General features: G+C 35.4%; 1 protein-coding gene across 1 annotated transcript; it reads left to right on the forward strand.

Annotated features, from left to right (window-relative positions):
* The first annotated feature begins 2,837 nt into the window (after window positions 1-2,837).
* On the forward strand, window positions 2,838-19,413 carry LOC117316208 (DBH-like monooxygenase protein 1). Its single transcript, XM_033870736.1, has 12 exons — window positions 2,838-2,939; window positions 10,253-10,471; window positions 10,679-10,828; window positions 11,100-11,276; window positions 12,503-12,586; window positions 13,588-13,776; window positions 14,301-14,403; window positions 14,842-15,008; window positions 16,298-16,480; window positions 17,487-17,546; window positions 18,404-18,643; window positions 19,157-19,413. The coding sequence occupies exons 1-12, from the start codon at window positions 2,856-2,858 to the stop codon at window positions 19,256-19,258; spliced, it is 1,758 nt and encodes a 585-aa protein (XP_033726627.1). The 5' UTR covers window positions 2,838-2,855; the 3' UTR covers window positions 19,259-19,413.
* The last annotated feature ends 704 nt before the right edge of the window (window positions 19,414-20,117 follow it).

The following is a 20,117-nucleotide window of genomic DNA, read 5'->3' on the forward strand; positions in this document are numbered from 1 at the left end:
AAAATATACAATTGAACAAACAAAACAAAAACAAAACCACTGTACTCACTCCGAATTAAGGTTTTGCAGTAAATGAAATTGATTATAACCATATGTTTTTCTTTTAATGACTTTTTTTCATTAACGCGAATATCAAATGTTAATATTCTTCTTAATTCAATGTTTCCTATCTACCTTTTGGGTTTGATATAAACCGGCTTTTTGTCGAGTAAGTATTACCTCTGATGACATTACAACTTTCATCAAACACTTATATATATAAGGGTTGTATATGAATACAGCTGGTGGTTCAAATAGCGTCCCTGAGTTTCCTCAACACTTTGTATTTTGCATGATAAGTACCATTTTCATTTGGGGAAAAAAATGAATTAAAGCAGAACAATCAGTCTTATCAATTACATAATCTTGAATGGGACCCAGAACAAGAATATGACCATGTGTTCCGAAAGAGTACGCGTTTCCTGCTGTATCGACAACACTCGCCGTGCAAATCTAGGTCGCATCCATATTTTTCCAAAACAGTACACGTTTCTTGCTATATCGAAAACACTCGCAGTGCAAATGTGATCACATCGAGAAGTTTAAAGAAAACACTGAAATTCACTAAAATATCATTACTGAAAAAAAATCCACTTGATAGCATAGAAACACTCTTATACCCATGGACAATAAAGATGCCTTGCAAAACAAATATTAAATTTCGCACGCATAAAAACATCTATTGCATTAAAAGATCTACTCTAATTTTGCTGTACACTAAGCCCGGAATATATATGGTGGATGTGAGAGAACAGATCGGTGCCGTCAATCCTAATTTTCAATTCTTGGCACAGATGGAAATAACAATTTCCTTAATAAAAAAGACAACTGTATGATATGTATGTTTACACCTTAGATGAACAAATCAGACAAAGTTCGTTTATTTGTTTACCTATAATGTGTGCATGTCACTTTATTTATCAAAAATAAGAGAAAGGTTAATATTTCTAACGTGTGTAAAGACATTTCTACTTACTAATATATCACTTGCAACTTATTCAATATATATTAATGCCCTTAAATTCCCCGTTGTAAAATCAAGAATGAATATTATTTCTTTAAGAAAACGCATCTACTTCTTAATAAATGGTATCATTGTTAAATACATGCTGGTATTATGATCGTCAAAGCAGTGGAGCGGTTTTTTTTATTATCCAGATATTTTTTCTTTGAACCTATGCATTATAAGGTAACTATTTGTGTGGAAGTCGGGTCAAGGAAATACTAAGGCTGTAAATAGGGTACAGTTAAGGGGGGTTGATGTGTTCCTAGTCTGAAGGGACACAAACAAAACTCATACTAACATTGTTGCGATTGAAATATGGAAAGTTATTATTCATGTATATAGTTACCAAAATTTACAACAAAAAACAACAAAAACAACAAAAAACAATGAACAAGCAAAATATAGTTGTTCCCCCAAATGATGTTGGACCTCCGACAAACATGTAGTTAATGCGACTTTGGATCCACAATGTGATCGATAAAGGAACCCCCCTTGCATATATATCAAGTACATGTGAGCTCAGGTGAGATAAAACAGTCCTAAAGACATACATATACATGTAATAATATATATCCCCCGTAATGCTGGTGGTGGTCGTGTTGATATTAGCTATCTTATAAATCTGCCAAGTAAGGCCGATAGCAAGACGACAGCTCGATAAGCTGTGCCTGTTGCACGGACAAGAGGGGCTGGTGCGTGTATTGTTAATAAAATATTCGCTGACATATATTTAGACGCAATCGTTTATCTGAGAATACATACGAAGACATTTCCTTTACAACATGAATTGCTTAAACCTTTTTAAGACTTTGATATGAAAACCAATAAATGATTATATTACAAATGTAAATTACTGAAACATACACAAAATATAAGGCCAAATCTAGATCTATATTGTCTGGCGAAGGTAAATAGAATGTATATGATGTACAAGCCCGAAAGCAGTTTGAACTGTGACCTTATTTTTGTTTTCTTTTTGTTCTCAAAAATAAATAAAACATACATTGTATCTACAAGATGCTATTGAATGTTTAAATTTACAGAGCAGCCCGTAGGGCGTGCATCTATTGGAAAGATTCTCGGACTTCACCTTGAAACCTTAAAACTGCTAATTTTAACGACAATCAATATCACTATGGTTTCTATGACATCTCGTCCAAACGAGAGTCAAGTGTGACGGCTTGCATGGCTTGTTTTCATTGACCTCACGTATGTATTAACTATCTTTTCGTTTATAGTTATTTTACCCAGAATGAAACGTTCTAGATTTGTAATGTCACTGCGGCACAAATGCAAATATTATAATATAAGGAAAGATTACAAGATAAGGATGTAAATGTTTGCGCATCTTCTTTTGTGGCCATACATGTCATTTTCAGTGTGTAACAAATGTCCTTGAAATCAATCAATGATAAAATGACCAGATAATCGAGAAGGAGCAGCCTCGGAAATACCTCCTCATTACCTTGTAACATAAAATTCAAAACAAGAGACCAACTCACATTTCAATCTATACCACAAAAGGAAGTATTACACTTCAACATATACAGATTATGATTTCGACCTTGAAATATTTCCATGACCTTCACCAACCTCCATCTCTAGAATCATAATTTATGTTGTCAGGAAGCCGACATATATCGCGAGATATGGAACGAGCTCTGGAATATCGATTGAACTGGGGCATCGTTTACCTGTACTTTTTGAAATGACAACCAAATCTTATCGCACTTCAATATCACCTTAGTGTGCCACAACCGCCCTGTTTCATTTCAATAATGTAAGACGAGCGACACAGACGAATTTGAAGATGACAATCTTTAAATTGAAATTGACCATTTTGGTCGGATTAGTGACGTTTGGTTTGGTTCAGGCGACAGATCCTGTTAATTACGTGAGTATTCCACAGTTTATTAAAAAGGCAGGTAAGAAAAATAGTATCCTCTCCGGTGAAATGTCTAGTATACCTTAAGCTTGTCGTATTGGTTCTAGACTATGTAATATTTTTTGTGTAATCTATAAACCGATATACATATAAATATTTATTATATATTAGTACTATACAAGTTGTTCTATTCCCAGTATCTATTTATTTTTAAAGGAAAAAAAAAACATTGAGCATACAAAAATGTATGCGGATAAGTAGCATTCAGTAATAGTTTATGCGATAGGTACAATACATGAATTTTTGATAATATTAATAGACCAACGTGCTGCAGTTGATCAACTAATGTCATCATTTATAATGTGGTTTTTATATACAATGCTATAATTATATCTAATTTCACACTTCACAATTTCTGATTAATACTATAATGTACTTAAGGTAAGATTTCTAATTTGTAATATGGTTTATAAACAATGCTTTGATTTATATAATATTTTACATTGATATTATTTCCGAATAAAACCTATATTGTTCGTGTGATAAAATTTCTTATTCAAAATGTGGTTTATTTTCACAATGCGATACTTCATATTAGATATTTTTTCGCGTTGATATTATTTCTGAATATGACTATATTGTACTAAAGATAAAATATCTACCGCCAACATAAATATGTTGTGTAATGTTAATTGTTGCATTCCGGAATTCCGGACCCGGATCCGGCTTTATATGTATCATGTTTATTGTACTCTCTCTTGTTTCCGCCTTGCTGTGAGTAAAAGCCTATCGTTGTGTCAGTGACTTGTTTTGTGGTGATTAACCTTACTGGCGTGGTGGCAGCGGCCTTAGAACCCATGTTGTCATTTTAAAGACATCACAGAACGTTTTCATCACATAATTTGTGTCAGCAAAGTCACTCCGTAGTTGATTTCTACCGTGAGCACACGATCGTCAACAGCATGGCCCACACTCACAGGGCACCTAAGCAGTGGTGTCTAACGACATCAGAAACAGTAACATCCTTCGAGAATTGGCGACAAAATTTAATCTACACCTTATCACTGGACGCTAACTTCGCCAGATTTCTCGCCGAAGGTTTTTTCTGGGAAAAGAAGGTAAGGAACACACCGTTCAGGGGCTTCCTAAATGACGACGTTAACATTCCAGAGAACAATAGACTGACTAGAGAACAAAAGGCTAGTATGCTGGAACTGATGTTAGGGCAGATTGCTAACTATTGTCCTGTCATTTCCCGTAATACGATTGTGAAAAATTCTACGTCATTGGAGAACATTTGGCAAACTATACGACTCCATTACGGTTTTCAGACAACAGGGGCACATTTTATTGATTTCGCCGGCATCACCTTAGGACCTACAGAAAAACCTGAGGATCTTTATCAAAGGCTAATGGCCTTCATGGAGGACAATTTACTTCGCAGGGATATGGGTATAACCCATCATGGTGAGAATATTGCTCAAGATGAGGAACTTACTCCTACGCTGGAGAACTGTGTGGTCTTAACGTGGCTCCGCTTAATTCACCCTGATCTACCGAAGTTAGTAAAACAGAGATATGGTACTGAACTTCGTTCCCGAACACTTGCTTCGATTAAGCCTGAGATCTCGCAGGCACTTGAATCACTCTTAGAGGAAATCCATTCCGTCGCTGATACTAAGGCCATGCGTGCCGAGATCTCCCGAGTTGAGTTATCGCACACCGAATCGTCACGAGCTCCGAGAACCCCCTCAGGTAAACCCCGCAATCGCAAATTGTGCCCATTATGCAAGGCAGCTGGTAGGCCGGATACCCATTTTTTGAGCAAATGTGTATACTTACCCAGTCAAGACCGACAATTCTTTGCCAAGGTCCGACAGGTTACTGGACTAGAAGATGATTCTGGAAGCCTTACACCGTTGTAACTTAAATCTGTCTGCCACAAAGACTACTATTGCCCCGAGGCAAACGACCATTCTTGGCTGGGTGTGGCGACTTGGCACCCTTCAGGCTAGTCCGCACCGTCTTGCGGCTCTCTCAACATGCAGCCCTCCTACTACAGTTTTCGGCCTCCGATCATTCATCGGCGCATACAAGGTTTTAGCCCGCGTTGTTAAAGGTTGTTCTGCATTGTTATCACAGCTAGATGAAATTGTAGCTGGACGTGAATCGAAAGACACCATTCTGTGGGCTGATGAACTACTCGAGACATTCAGAAAGGCCCAGGCAGCCTTATCCCACAGTCGCACTATTACGCTACCTCGCCAAAGTGACCAGCTCTGGATCGTTACTGATGGAGCTGTGAGAAACCCCGGACTCGGTGCTACACTTTATGTGTCACGCGACAATCGAACAGAACTTGCTGGGTATTTCAGTGCTAAGCTACGCGGTAACCAAGCAACCTGGATGCCTTGTGAAATTGAGGCTTTATCTATCGCTTCGGCTGTCAAGCACTTTAGTCCATATATAATTCAGTCATCCTTGAAACCATGTGTTCTTACAGACAGCAAGCCGTGTGTCCAGGCTTTTGAGAAGCTGTGTCGAGGTGAATTTTCAGCCAGTCCTAGAGTCACCACATTTCTGTCGACAGCTAGCCGTTTCCAGGTATCCATCCAGCATGTGTCTGGATCAGCCATTCTGCCATCGGATTTCGCTAGCCGTAATGCCCCGGAGTGCGACTTTCCTACATGTCAGATCTGCACGTTTGTTAACTTAGAGAGTGGCGCCGTAGTTCGAACCGTGAACATGAATGAAATTCTGGACGGATCCACAAAGTTGCCATTCACAAGCCGCTCCGCTTGGTTGAACATACAATCTGAATGCTCCGATTTGCGTCGCACATGTGCCCATCTACGACAGGGAACACGCCCCTCTAAGAAACTTACTAACATAAAAGATGTCAAGCGTTATCTTAATGTTGCATCCCTTTCTAAAGATGGCTTGCTTGTCGTGAAGTCGACTACCCCATTCTGTGCGTCGAAGGATCGAATCATCATTCCGCGGCAGGTGCTTGATGGTCTGTTAACTTCGTTACACATCAAACTTGAGCATCCTACCTGTCATCAGCTTAAGACGGTTGTCCATCGTTATTTCTTTGCCTTGGATATGGATACAGCTATACAGCAGGTTACTGACACCTGCCATCAGTGCGCGTCGCTCAAGAAAGCTCCTTCCTTTGCCCTCGAGCAGACTTCACAAGACCCACCTGTATCTGTCGGGTGCATGTTCGCAGCAGACGTTGTCAAACGGGAAAGGCAACTTATTTTGGTTGTCCGCGAGTGTGTCACATCATACACGGCTACATCTCTACTTGAGAACGAACAGCGTGAGACTCTACGAGATGCACTTATACGTCTTTGCATTGAGCTTCATCCTCTTGATGGACCATATGCAGTTATACGCACTGACCCCGCTCCCGGTTTCAAAGCTCTTGTCAAGGACGATTTGCTACGGAAATACAGGTTGACATTGGAATTGGGAAACCCTAAGAACGTAAACAAAAACCCAGTCGCGGAACGTGCAATACAAGAACTGGAGGATGAGATCTTACGTCAAGATCCAATGTGTCGCGCGGTAACCCCTCTTGTCCTTTCACTTGCCACATCTCGGATGAATACGCGCATCCGGAGTCGCGGGCTATCTGCACGAGAAATGTGGACCCAGCGAGACCAGTTCATGAACAGACAAATCCCTATTAGTGACCAGGACTTAATTATGTCACAATATGACCGCAGACTGTCCAATCACCTGTCTAGTCAGCACGCCAAGGCTCCAAATGGGCGTGTACCAACTGTTCCTTCTATCCAGGTTGGTGATCTGGTTTATCTTTACGCGGATCGTAATAAGTCATCAGCTCGCGACAGGTATTTGGTGTCAAAGCTTGATGGTTTGTGGTGCCAGATACAGAAATTTGTTGGTAACCAGTTACGTGCCAACTCCTACAGAGTGAAGAAGTCTGACTGTTACAAAGTAACTGAGTGTGGCACAACTCGTAGCTCTAGGGATACTCCTACTGAAGACCTAAGCGTTGATGATGATGATGATGATAACAACTCAGTCGTACCTATTGCAGCACCTCCAACCCCAACTCCAGACATTCCAGTTGTCATCTCGATGCCACCCCCGGATACCAGCTCTCGGCCGTGTTGTGATGATCTAAAGGGATCAGGGATGAGCCCAGAATCTATTACCAGCGATGATGTTTCCCCTAGTTCTTGTAGTTTGGACAATCAGACCAGTCGTCCGAGACGCCAAAAGACTGTGCCAAAACGTTATGATGACTATATCCTTTATTAGCGTTAAATGTTAGTGTTCAGCGTGTTCCAGTTGTCTTTATTCGCTAGACATATTGTGCTAACGACTTTAGTTATTACCTTGTGCAGAAAGTAAATATACCGTTCAGTAAACTTGTAAAAGATGTTTAAAAAAAACTTTTAAGTTTGCACCCTTCCATAATGTGCAGGACTTTTATTGTATTGAAAAAGGGTGGCGCCAACATAAATATGTTGTGTAATGTTAATTGTTGCATTCCGGAATTCCGGACCCGGATCCGGCTTTATATGTATCATGTTTATTGTACTCTCTCTTGTTTCCGCCTTGCTGTGAGTAAAAGCCTATCGTTGTGTCAGTGACTTGTTTTGTGGTGATTAACCTTACTGGCGTACTTTGCTGTGGTGTTTATATGCACAATGCCATAATTCATAAAATATTGAAGGATTAACATCAATTATTTTTTTCTGTTATACAGTCATAACAGAAAAAACTGGAGTGTACTCTAAATAAACCGCGAAGCGGTTTATGAAGAGAGTACACTCCAGTTTCTTTATGTTATGACTGTATAACAGAAAAAATAATTAATGTTAATTCTTATAATTTAATTTCGTCTTATACACACTTTCTTTGGCGAACTCTTTTCTGTGATAAATTATTACGCAACGTCATCAGCCAATCAAAAATGACGCTACATTTCGCAACGTCAAAAATTTTGTTATGGAGGTGTTTCATACAAAACTAAATTATTTTAGCACCGACATTATTTCTAATCAATATTACACAGTACATAATATAAATTTTCTGCTACACACATTCAACAACTTTCATTTTTTTTATGAATCAGCCAATCAGCTATCTAAGATTATATAATGAAACCAAAGAGTTTACAGTTAATGGCTAATATCGCTATACAATGTACGTATTATCATTAATGTTAAAATACATGTTATCAATTTTAATTAAAATGTACTACAAGTTTTGAATGATACATATAAGGATTATACTAAAGGCCCAGTTTCATATTGAGAAAATGTATTTCGAAAACTATTAAGTAAATATCGAAAAATTAAATTGTGACTTGGAAAATAACATTGAAATAGATTAAATATAGTCAAAATAAGTTCAGAATTCATATTGTTTTATATCTTTTAAGCTGGCTACAAAAAACTGTATACAGATGAGTATCCTTATCTTCAGCTTAATTTATTTATTTTATGATCTCTTAAAAAATATCAAATTGGTTCAAAATACATAGACGCAGAGCTGCCACAGAAAGGAAAGCAACATCTTGTATACTGTTCGTTGACTTACTGAATATTTAAACACTTTTAAAAGCTTTTTGATACTGTAATCCAGAGGTATGGGGCCAAATATTATTAGGAAAAAGTATTGAAAATGTGTCTTTATTACTCAGAGTAAAATCAGTTAAACTAACAAGGTTATAGGATTACGTAATTGAGGTTAACATGGTACATTTTAGGTATTTAAACCTTGCATGATAACACTGTGTACATATCACTGTTTATTGACACATCACCAAGGACATTGACGAGACAAATGTGCTTGTGCGACCTCAGCCCTGTAGAAGTGTGTCATCTTGTTTCGTTCACGTTTTGACTGTCAAGTAAAGCTGTAGAGCTTGGGAGCATAGGAATTTTCTCATGTTTTCTTGAGGATGTCTATTTGGTCGCGCCATATTTCAACATTTACACTTATCTTAAAAAACAAAGGGGAATATTCCAGATCAATTTAGCGGATCATGCAAATAGCTCAGTGTGTGAATACAATTAAAACTATTCTTAATTATTTCATCTCTAACTATATCAGTTTTTACTTTCTGTTACAGACCCATTCCTTTAAAAAAAATGGTTCGCAACTCTTCTAGCCAATCAAAAACGACGTTACAAATGGCGACGCCATATTTGTGTTAATCGACTGTACCATCAATTTCTTAGCCAATTAGAAATGTTTGTTTATAGTAGGGTTGAAATATTGACATACTTTCAGACCAGGCATTATGGACAGCCTCTTCCAAAAAGATAAATAAATAATTTGGAATCAAGGTATATCAGTTTATAATAAATCCATCTTGTTGTCCCAGATTAAAGCGCGCGATCGGCCTTACTCGAGGAAACTGAAGTACCCGGAGAAGACCCATGTTGCTAGGCAGGGGGACCACATATATATTCAGGACTGATCGGGAAATCGAATGTAAATGCTCATAGCATTGAAGCTACATAAATCATAAAGATCGATAATTATTGGAGAAATAGAGGTTACACAACGAGTGGTTGTTGTATAAGATATTTCTTTTAATCGAGTTACTTATTTTTCAAAAGTTACAAAAACAATAACTTAAGCGAATGTTTTTTGTAACTTTTAAAAGATAACCATCGAGCTTAACCGAGTGTTTTTTTTTTTTTTTTTTTTTTGTACCTTTTGAAAAATAACTATCAAGAGTGAAAGAAATACCATTTACAACAGCCATGAGTTTGTGTGACCTGTTTCTACCAAAATAGAAAAACTATTCTGAGAATGAAGTGACCTGTTTTGTGTCAATGTGTGTTCTTTTCACAATATCAGGTGTAATGATATTACCTAATTTGAAATGCCGCTAATGAATATGCAAAACTGACAAAGTTGGAAATGTATGAAAATATTACATTTCATTACAATTCTTAACAAAATGATAAGGAGGTTTATCCTTTCAAAGTAATAAATTGATAAATTTCAATATATATTTTCAAGAATATAACAAAACAACTGCGAACTTGTTCTAACGCGTTATCATTTCCTGGACATCGTGAAACGGCCTTCAAGTGTTGGTCAATCAAATTGGATTGAGCCACGTAATAAAAACAATGTCCCGGTCAAAGGTCACCGTATCAACCAAACATAACGCATTTAGAGTTTAGTCCACGTGTGGTATAAACTGAATGTTATTCAACAGTTGTAATGATTATTTCATGCCTTGAGAATTGAATAGCATCCTCATTTTGTGGTAGAAAACGTACTTAACAATATTGATCCGTTTCCAATAATGTTTACAGATACCAAAGCCAACGCCAACGCGCCATTTTGACCATTATGTCCAGCTGGATACGACTGGTCAATACTGGCTATTTTGGACCGCCAATGACACTCATATTACCTTTGAGACTCACGTGAACACACATGGATATATTGGACTCGGAATCTCCCCGAATGGAAAGATGTTCCCAGCTGACGTCATCGTGGGGGGAGTCAAGGACGGCCAAACCTATTTTAAGGTCTACCTTTTGTAATGTTCTCGTACTCAGCGATATAGCCCTGTATAGAGTGAATGAAATAATGATCATTAGATATTTTTCAGAAACCTCGTTATGTGTGTATTTTTTATAAGGAAGTCGATTATCTTGTAATTATCAATGATTTCATCACATCTGCACTTTTTACGATTCACATTAATATGTATCATTGTAATGCTTGTTATTCAGGACTATCACACTACCCAACATGCACCGCCAATTGTTGACCAGTCACAAGACTGGTTTCTCATCGCTGGCAAGGAAACTGCTTCCGGTACTGTCCTTACCTTTGTACGCAAACTCAACACATGTGATAGTGCTGATGATATGGTTATTACGGTACGTATAGAAATAACAGGACGGTAGATAAGGAGGACCAGTACCGGTTCTTTCATTTTCGGCTAGCTGTACCGGTCCGTTAAAAATGAAATCACCACGTCATTTTTTTCTTATTATTAATAGGGGAAGCTAAGTTTATCAAAATAGACATAAATAAAATAAATGCAACACAAATGTATCAGTCCGGAGATTATTGATGTTGAAAAATGTGTAATATAGTGTATATGCTTGTATTATAAGCTTTGAAATTAGTCAACGTTTTGTTTTCCAGAGTGATACTACTCGAATTATCTTCTCCTACCATCCGGACGATGTGGCGGGTAGCATCCCCTACCATGGCGCCACCAGGCGGGGAACAAAGAGCGTCATGCTATTGTCTTCCTCCCTGACAGCCGATGACGTCAATATGCCTAGCGATGCAGTCACATTTGACTTCCTTCAGAAAAGTGTAAGATTGAAGAGATAATTTAATTTGTTTGATTTCCCTTTTTGATTGCTAAGATGTTATTTGCGGAAGTGACGACTGGTAGTAGTTGATAAAGTTCTACATAATTAATGTTAAAATACCAAATTGTTTCAAATGGCGAAACATTAAAAAAAAATTGTGCAAACCAAATCATCATTATTTTAAGCTGGGTTTGTACAGTTAATGTTGCATTCCACTATCTAGATATATTTGCAGTCAATAAAAACATAACTGCACCCAAATCGTGATTTCATTCAATGCGTATTAATATATTTCATGTACGCGCGAGCGAAATTTCAAGACGCGATATTTTATAGTTAATAGTAAAACACAAACAAATTAATATTCTCTTCTCATTTAATAAGACCATAAAAAAGGACTCTCGCTGTCCTATGACTTTGCATACCTCTGAGTGATGAAGTGAATGCGTGCCAGTTAGCAATATAAAGATCTACTCCGATATCCCTGATCAAACGGACCGCATTCACTCAGTAAAACCTGCGTCATGTCCCTATGCAAATGGCGGGACGACAGTGTATAATGAATTTATCCATGCGCAAAATTGTATCCAGGTGACAATTTTAAAACATATACTTCATAAAAAATCAACACGTTGTTCAATAAAACACAAGGTGATACATAGCATATGGTTATTGATAATGTCTTGGGAGCACGCAATATGTATCTGTGAAGCTCTTGCATTCAAATCGTCAATAAATACCATATTGAAATGATGTAATACATTACTTAATAGTCCATAAAACAGCGTCATTATAAGAATCGCTTAAGTAAGATTGAATATATATATAATTGATTTTTTATTTCGAATTAAAAAAGTTCGGAACCCGCATGGGGCAGTTGCCAGGTACTGACCGTAGGTCGGTGGTTTTTCTCCGGATATTCCGGTTTCCCACACCTCCAAAACCTGGCATGTCTTTAAATGCCCATGGATATTAATAGGACGTTAAGCAAAATAAACAAAATCAATCTAAAAATTAAAATCATAAGTTTGAGATTTTAGAGGGTTTGTAATCGTGTAAAATGTTATATAGTATACATATTTACAATGCCTTCTCTTGTTTTCCGTTAGTCAACATGTCTCTTTATCGGAGGTGTAGAATCTTTGTTTTATAAAGTAACTGTTAATACTGTTGTTTGTGATCTTGATATTTTTGTATTTTTATTTTTTTTGTTTTGTTTACCAACAGTACCATGTCCCCAATGATACCACGGTTTATTCCTGCCAAACATTTACGTTACCTCCCCTTGCTTCCAAACATCACATGATCAAGGTATAGTATGTCAGTAAAACCTTGAAGTTATGAATGTACAAAGGATTATTCAAGTCTGAAGATAATTACAGTATTTAATCGCACAACGCCACAAAAACATTGTGCGGACATCTGCATACGTCCTTCAAAAGAAAGATAGAAAATTAAAAGCCCAAAACGATAAAATTAAGTATTATGTTTCACGTCCAAATCAAGTGTCATTGTATAGGTATCATTATCTACCTATGATCTTTATCTAAAATACTTAAATATACATTAAGTTTCAATAAGTATTCTACCATGTTTGGTAAGTAACGCCAGTTTTGATTGGTTAAAAACCATGTATTATTTTCCAATAACCCACGCTCGTTCCAATAATACACGCTCGTGAGTCACGGCTGTTACAATTTTAAATATCTAATATTCAACCGTTTCATAAAAGGTTACTACAGCCGAGTGGGCTAATGGGTTAGTCTTTCAATACATTTTTATCACGACGCGAGTTCGAATCCTACGGAGGCCCCCACTTTTTTTTCTTTTTTTTTAATCCTTTTTTTTTTAATTTTCAAAATCAATGCCATATGATAGATGCTCTTGATCGTAGTACTGTATTGCCTGTATATTTCATCAACAAAGAATTCAATACTCCAGAAATAAATTACAAGGTTTTCCCGGGGTTTCTTTGCTGTTTTTCTATTAGAAAGAGGTCGATCTCAGAACTAAACAGTACATGGTAGAATAGAAATAATCAACTTTGACTCGTGTATTGTTGCAGGATATACAACTCGGACTCGGATATTTTGCAATTTTAATTAATAACTCAGGCCTGCGGCCTTCGTTATTAATTTAATTGCAAAATATCCTCGTCCTCGTTGTATATCCTGCAATAATACACGAATCATCGTTAATTATTTCTTAAATAATCTGCTAAAGACAGCTTTAGCTCACTACAAGCTAGATGAGACTTTGTATTACTAATCTACAGGATTACATCTTTGTTTTAATTCTACATTAACTTTCAGTACGAGCCCATCATAACACCTGGAAACGAACTGGTAGTACACCATATGGTAGTCTTTCATTGCAATCAACGTGCAGCTGAACTTACATCTTACAGCGGAGCTCAATTTCGGTGTGGTAGAGTTTACAATACACCGAAACCTCTTCAAGGCTGTTACCACTCGTTTGTTGCATGGGCTTTAGGAGGAACGGTAGGGCGACTTTCAACTTACTTGGCCTTCCAAAATTATACTCCAGAAGATAAATTTAGTTTGCAAAAACTTTTTTTTCTACTTATAAACAGTTTTTCTCGTTTTTGATAGTTTTGCCATTCTTTTGTGGTAATAAAACAAATTCAACGACAAAAATGAATAAGATACAATTAATGATTTATTCGCTTTGAAGAATTTATACAGGGCATTTTTTTAAGATATATCATATACAATATAATTTGTTCAATATAGATAATATTATAATGCATAGATGGTTTTGGTACCAGCATGTAGATGTTCGACCTTGCAAAAGTGCAGTGAGAGTATATAGCGTAAAATAAGATGAATATGTTTTAGTCTAAATTATCGCTTAATGTGTCTGAAACTTTATTTATTTAAAAAAAAAAAAGATACATTTTTTTTCAATGTATTTGATATTGCTCACATTTGAATTTTTTTATTGTTTTTTACATTCAAGTTGAAATCATAAATTACATCGCCTCTTTTCTTTTTTCGATCTTCAGACGTTTTACTACCCACCAGACACAGGGTTCTCACTCGGTACTGCTAATGATCCAGACTTCTTTGTCATGGAGACACATTACAACAATCCAACGGCCAAGGCAGGTATGTGATGTCACTATTAGTTTATATGAATCTCGAGATATCTAAACACGATTGTTCATATTATAATTCAGCACTTTATATATTTTCAATTAATTCACATGATTTTCGTTATTATTACTTTTTTTTTTATTTTCCCATGGAAAAGATTTTCAACAATGCATCCATTACAATGATTTTGATTATTATCTTTGCATGCATGCGAACTTAAGATACGCAATTTTTCTATGTCACTTATTTGGTGTATAATTTCAATGCGTATTATTCAAGCGTACTTGAATATTCGTTTACCTGATCTTGGGTAATGTCGGGCGCTGTCGATGAAGCTTAAGACTCTTAACCTATAGTACAACTGGGCTTATTTTCCTTATCTTTTAGAAAAAAAAAACAGTTTAATTTGAAAAACATATTCTTTGTTGATTTTTAAAGTATTTTCTACAGGCATTGTTGATAGTTCTGGTATCCGAATAACAATGACACCAACACTTCGGAAACACGATGCTGGACTGCTTCTTTTAGGAATGGGTGTTTCTCGGATGCATATCATTCCTCCAATGGAACCCAACTTCGTCTCGCAGGCGTTTTGTCCTTCGAGTTTTCTCAAAAAGGTTAGTTCGTAATTGAAGATATATATAACGTGAAAATATTAAAATGTTTCATTATAATTTTGCTATATAAGGCATATTAATACGTGTAAATTTATAATTATACAATTAAAGTATCTTAAACAGAGTTCATATGTATAAAATAAAACAAATTGATATCAACAACATTATTACGAACTCTTGAAAACCCGTTATATGGTTTTGTTATTTTTGTATCTTTTATAAAACAACGTTGATAAGCTCTGATGATCAGATCGTGCCAATTAGAACATGCTTAAATAAGGACGATAAAACTGATAAATGAGTTAAAAATAGGTTCTGTATCTTTACATTCGCCATTACAGGCTAGTTTCATCTTTCAGGCGTCTCTTCCTCATTTTCGATAATATTGGCCCCTAGAATTTTTAATGTGGTCAAGGAGGACAATACACATCTATGACGCATTTTCATATTCAATATGTATATTGCGAAATAGTATGCTTCACGGTGTTATCGACATGTTTTGACCTATTGCAATGCTTCGTTTGAAGGTTAAATGGGTACAAATAAAGGGTCATTTATTAATCGGACATCTGATGAAGAAATTATTATACATGTACATGCATGTCATTGAAAACCATCAACTCCCTAAACTAGCCACATGCATTCTACGATTTGCATATTAATTGTTTACGTCAAGCTCTAAGCCTAAACTAAACGTGTGGATAGCATGGAATTAGTTGTTCATCTCCAATACAATAAGCGAGATCCCTTAAACGTCAATCATGTTTATAGTGAATTTAAAGGTACATATGTGTTTTATGCAAGATTTCTCTAGAAAAAAAAATGTTGGTTTTTTTTCTTTTCTTACGAGTCATATCAGCCTGATATTAGATCTTTGATCGATAAACCACAGGCCTGTTTAGAACTACGAACACAAGTTAGTATGTCATAAGCTTTTGTCGCTAAACTTCCATCGACAAGATAAGGACTTCTCTCATAATAACAAGAGAACATTAAAACGAAATCAGGATTCCGATAGCAAAAAAAAAAAAAAAAAAAAAATAGATTCTAATACAAAATTATTGGAAAGGCCCAATTAGATAAGATTAATACAATTAACCCCTAGCATGAGGAATTAAGACATTTTCAATCGAATCTTACTTGAGGGGTGACAGAGAAATCAAAACCTAGGGTCGATAGAGAAAATCTTGTTCAGGCTAAACGGGAAAGAAAATGTGGTCCTAAAGGAAAGTGTGTTTCTGATAGATTGTCAACATGTAATAAATACATTCCCGTAATTGTAACTACAGGGTATACCACCAGAGGGCATACAAATATTTGCAGTTCTACAACACTCCCATCTACTGGGGAGGCAAATGATTACACGTATACACAGGAACGGCCGAGAGATTAAACCCCTTGTGACCGACAGGCACTTCGATTTTGATTTCCAAGACATGCGCTACCTTTCAGAGAAGAGAACAATATATCCGGTAAAAATCATTTGTGTAACATCAGTGGTAAGAAATTGAATCAAAACGAAATTCAATATTAAATGTTTATATTATATGCTCGAATTTCTATTGCTATGTTATTATTGGAAGGTACATTCGGCACTGATAATATGCTTTGTCAATGTGATTGTGTGAAACCCATTGATCTGTTCCGCATAAGATATCAATAGCTAATATATCATCACTGACGAGTTTCAGACACCGTTTAATTAATATTTTTCTGCTCAACTATATCAATATCAGTTATATTTAAAGATGCTAACATGTTAAAGATTAAAGATAAATATAACATTTTCTTTTCGTATCTTTTTTGTATCAAGATACAGGATCATGATAAAAAAAATCATGCGAGACAAAGAAAATTTATTATGGCTACTTTTTCTCTATTTTTATCATCTCTACTGTCATGTTCGTCAAAATAATCAACCGGCATATACTAGCAGGACATTTTATATGACAGTGGTTGCACAGCACATTTTAATGCACTGTCAATGCATTAAGGCCGCGTAAGGACGGCCCCTTGTTCAATTTGTGCAAGCAAAAGGCCGGTTTATACTGTCATTACACTAGAATGCAATGTCTACCTTATATTGGGGCCAATATAAGGTAGACATTGCATTCTAGTGTCTCGTCCTACTGATAACGAAATAGGAAAGTTATGTTTCTTAGTAAATCGCTTTCAGCTACAACCTTCAGACCTGGAGTAACAAAATCCATTTTAAATCGCTTTAGTAAGTCATGAACAAACAAGCATTCTTCTTTGCTGGAGCGGACGTTCAACTAGCAAAAAGTAAAAGTTTTGTCAAAGGAGACAATAGAAAATGTGCTTGGGGATAAAACTAGACAGAAGTCTTCTCTAACAAATCATGCAATAATGAAGAGTAATTATAGATGCATATTCATGGAATTTAATGTATTTAGCAGATGCAAATTAAATTGTAACGAACGTTACAACATTTTCTTGGTGGGGTCTTCTATTCTACAGACTGACAAGCTGGAGCTCAATTGCGTGTACGATTCCAGCCACAGGCAGAATATCACGCAGGTGAGTAATTCGATTTTTTCTTTTAGCCGGATAATGTCATTGTTAATTAAATCACAATGCCAACTAACAAACTGACCTTTCGATCGCTATCAATACATTGCTTTGAATGCTTTGTACTTTCAAAACTATTCAGTGTACTTTGTCACAGTATCTCCTTAGCATAGGCATGCCCTGAACAAACATTTGTAAAGCAAATAAATTCAAATATGATTATAACAATGCTATTGTTAGTGGTGTCAGTGAGCACGATAATGAACGGTGTACGAAATTTGCCATGGTTAATATGCATTCAGAAATGACTTATAAAAAGCGAGAATAGGAATTTCTTTTCTGAATATATACGAACACAACTCAGTAGTACAAAAGATATATCCCGTAGGATATCAATTAGTGAGATATAAAATCTATATAAAATTAATTAATGCAAAGTCTAGTTGTAACTTTGTTACAGTTTATTGATGCATTGTGTGTCTACTACCAAAATGATACACATAATATCGTTTGTATCTAGATTGAATAGAGGATTTTGAGAGAGAATGGTAAATTATTTACTGTAAACATATTTAAACTCAAGCATTAAGTGTATCTTAAGTGTTGAACAGAATAGTAAAAAATGATGAATTAGCACACTAGTACTACTGATCGAGGAAAAAGGTATGTTAGCAGAAAATAGAGCATATAAGTATATATAAAAAGTATATGAAGAAATGAATTTAACGCAGTCATAAGTAAACTTTCGGTTTTCAATGCGAATAGCATCAAAATAAGATTTCCGATTAAATGTAGGTTTTTTAATATTTTATTTATATAATTACAAAATAGCATTAAGTAAATTGATTATATAATCATGTTATAAGGGAGGGGTATCTACACAAGACGAGATGTGCGAGGCATTCATTCTATATTACCCCCGTATGCATATTACCTCCTGCGAAAGTACACCGGTCTACGATACTATAACTGACGACGTTGATGACGTCATACCTATAATAAAGACATGGAACTGGACAGATGCGACAGTAAGGACTCGATTCCGATCAGCTCTTGAAAAGTCGAAGTATATTCATTACATATCTGCGGACATTGATTCACTTAAGGTAAGTTTTCATCCAACCAATTCTTAACGTTAAAACTTTTGCCTGTTTCTTTTATATTGTCAAATGTCGATTTATGCAATATTATCTTTATCATTTTCTATATAACATTATAATTTCTATTTTATATAATTATTATAATTTCTATTTTATACATAATATTATAATTTCTATTTTATATATAATATTATCATTTCTATTTTATATGTAATATTATCATTTCTATTTTATATATAATATTATTATTTCTATTTTATATGTAATATTATCATTTCTATTTTATATATAATAATATTATTTCTATTTTATATATAATATTATAATTTCTATTTTATAAATAATATCATAATCTCTGTTTTATATATGATGGTATCATTCTTGTTCATCTGGACAAACTCTTAGCAGGAAATATCATTACCTTTATGAAAAGTTCAATATCAAAAATAAAAATACATCTTTGTAATATAATTTGACGTTTACGTAAGCGAATAATATCTTGCATTTAATGCATAGCAGTCAAGGATTTTGACCGCAGAAAACGCAACAGAACACCCGTTTGTGGAACCACCGGATACAACATGTCAACAAATCTCTGGTCTTAACAAGGACGGAAAATGATTTCGGAGATAATCAATATCAAGAAATTTTTTGAATTAGATGTGGACGAAACTAAAAAAAAAGATAATTGTCGTTATATTAATGTGATTTCTTAATTTTCTCTTGTTTTATGCAAATCTATAGGTTATTCAAGTTAATACAAGTAAAATGATCAATTATATGTTTTTGTTTTCTTTTGACGAGATGTTGGGATTCTCAAAATCAATTTAAAACAACTACTGGAAAATAATGACATGTACAGTCTAAATCGAAAAGCGATGTAAATATGAAAGAAATTTAGATTAATAATATATCTTTGATAAATCTGAATAGCTAGATAAAAGAAAAATAATTTTGATATATGTGGAATTAATTAGATTACTTGAAATAACATGAAAATATATATTATAAGACAGACTGGCCAGGGTCTCTATTCGTTGATGACTTCTTGATCTGCTATAGGTCGAAGAACAACTTCAACAATGTTTAGGAAAACTACAAACATGGGCAGATGAAAACGGCTTCACATTTTCCAGATCAAAAACTGTCTGCATGCACTACCAAAAACGAAAACCACATAATGATCCAGATCTAACATTAAATGGTAGCAAAATTCCCGTTGTCGAGCAAACTAAATTCCTCGGACTAATTTTCGATTCGAAACTGTCCTTTGTTCCACATATTAAACACCTAAAGGATAAGTGCTCAAAGGCAATGAACATTTTACGCCTACTATCACATACTGACTGGGGTGCGGACCCGTGAAATGCTCTTGCGACTTTAAAGGGCACTTATTCGATCAAAACTCGACTATGGCTCCATCGTTTATAGATCGGCACGCAATTCTTACCGCAGATGTTGGATCCTATCCATAACCAAG

Source organism: Pecten maximus, chromosome 18 (genome assembly GCF_902652985.1).
Source record: "Pecten maximus chromosome 18, xPecMax1.1, whole genome shotgun sequence".
In the NCBI taxonomy this organism is placed as follows: domain Eukaryota; kingdom Metazoa; phylum Mollusca; class Bivalvia; order Pectinida; family Pectinidae; genus Pecten; species Pecten maximus.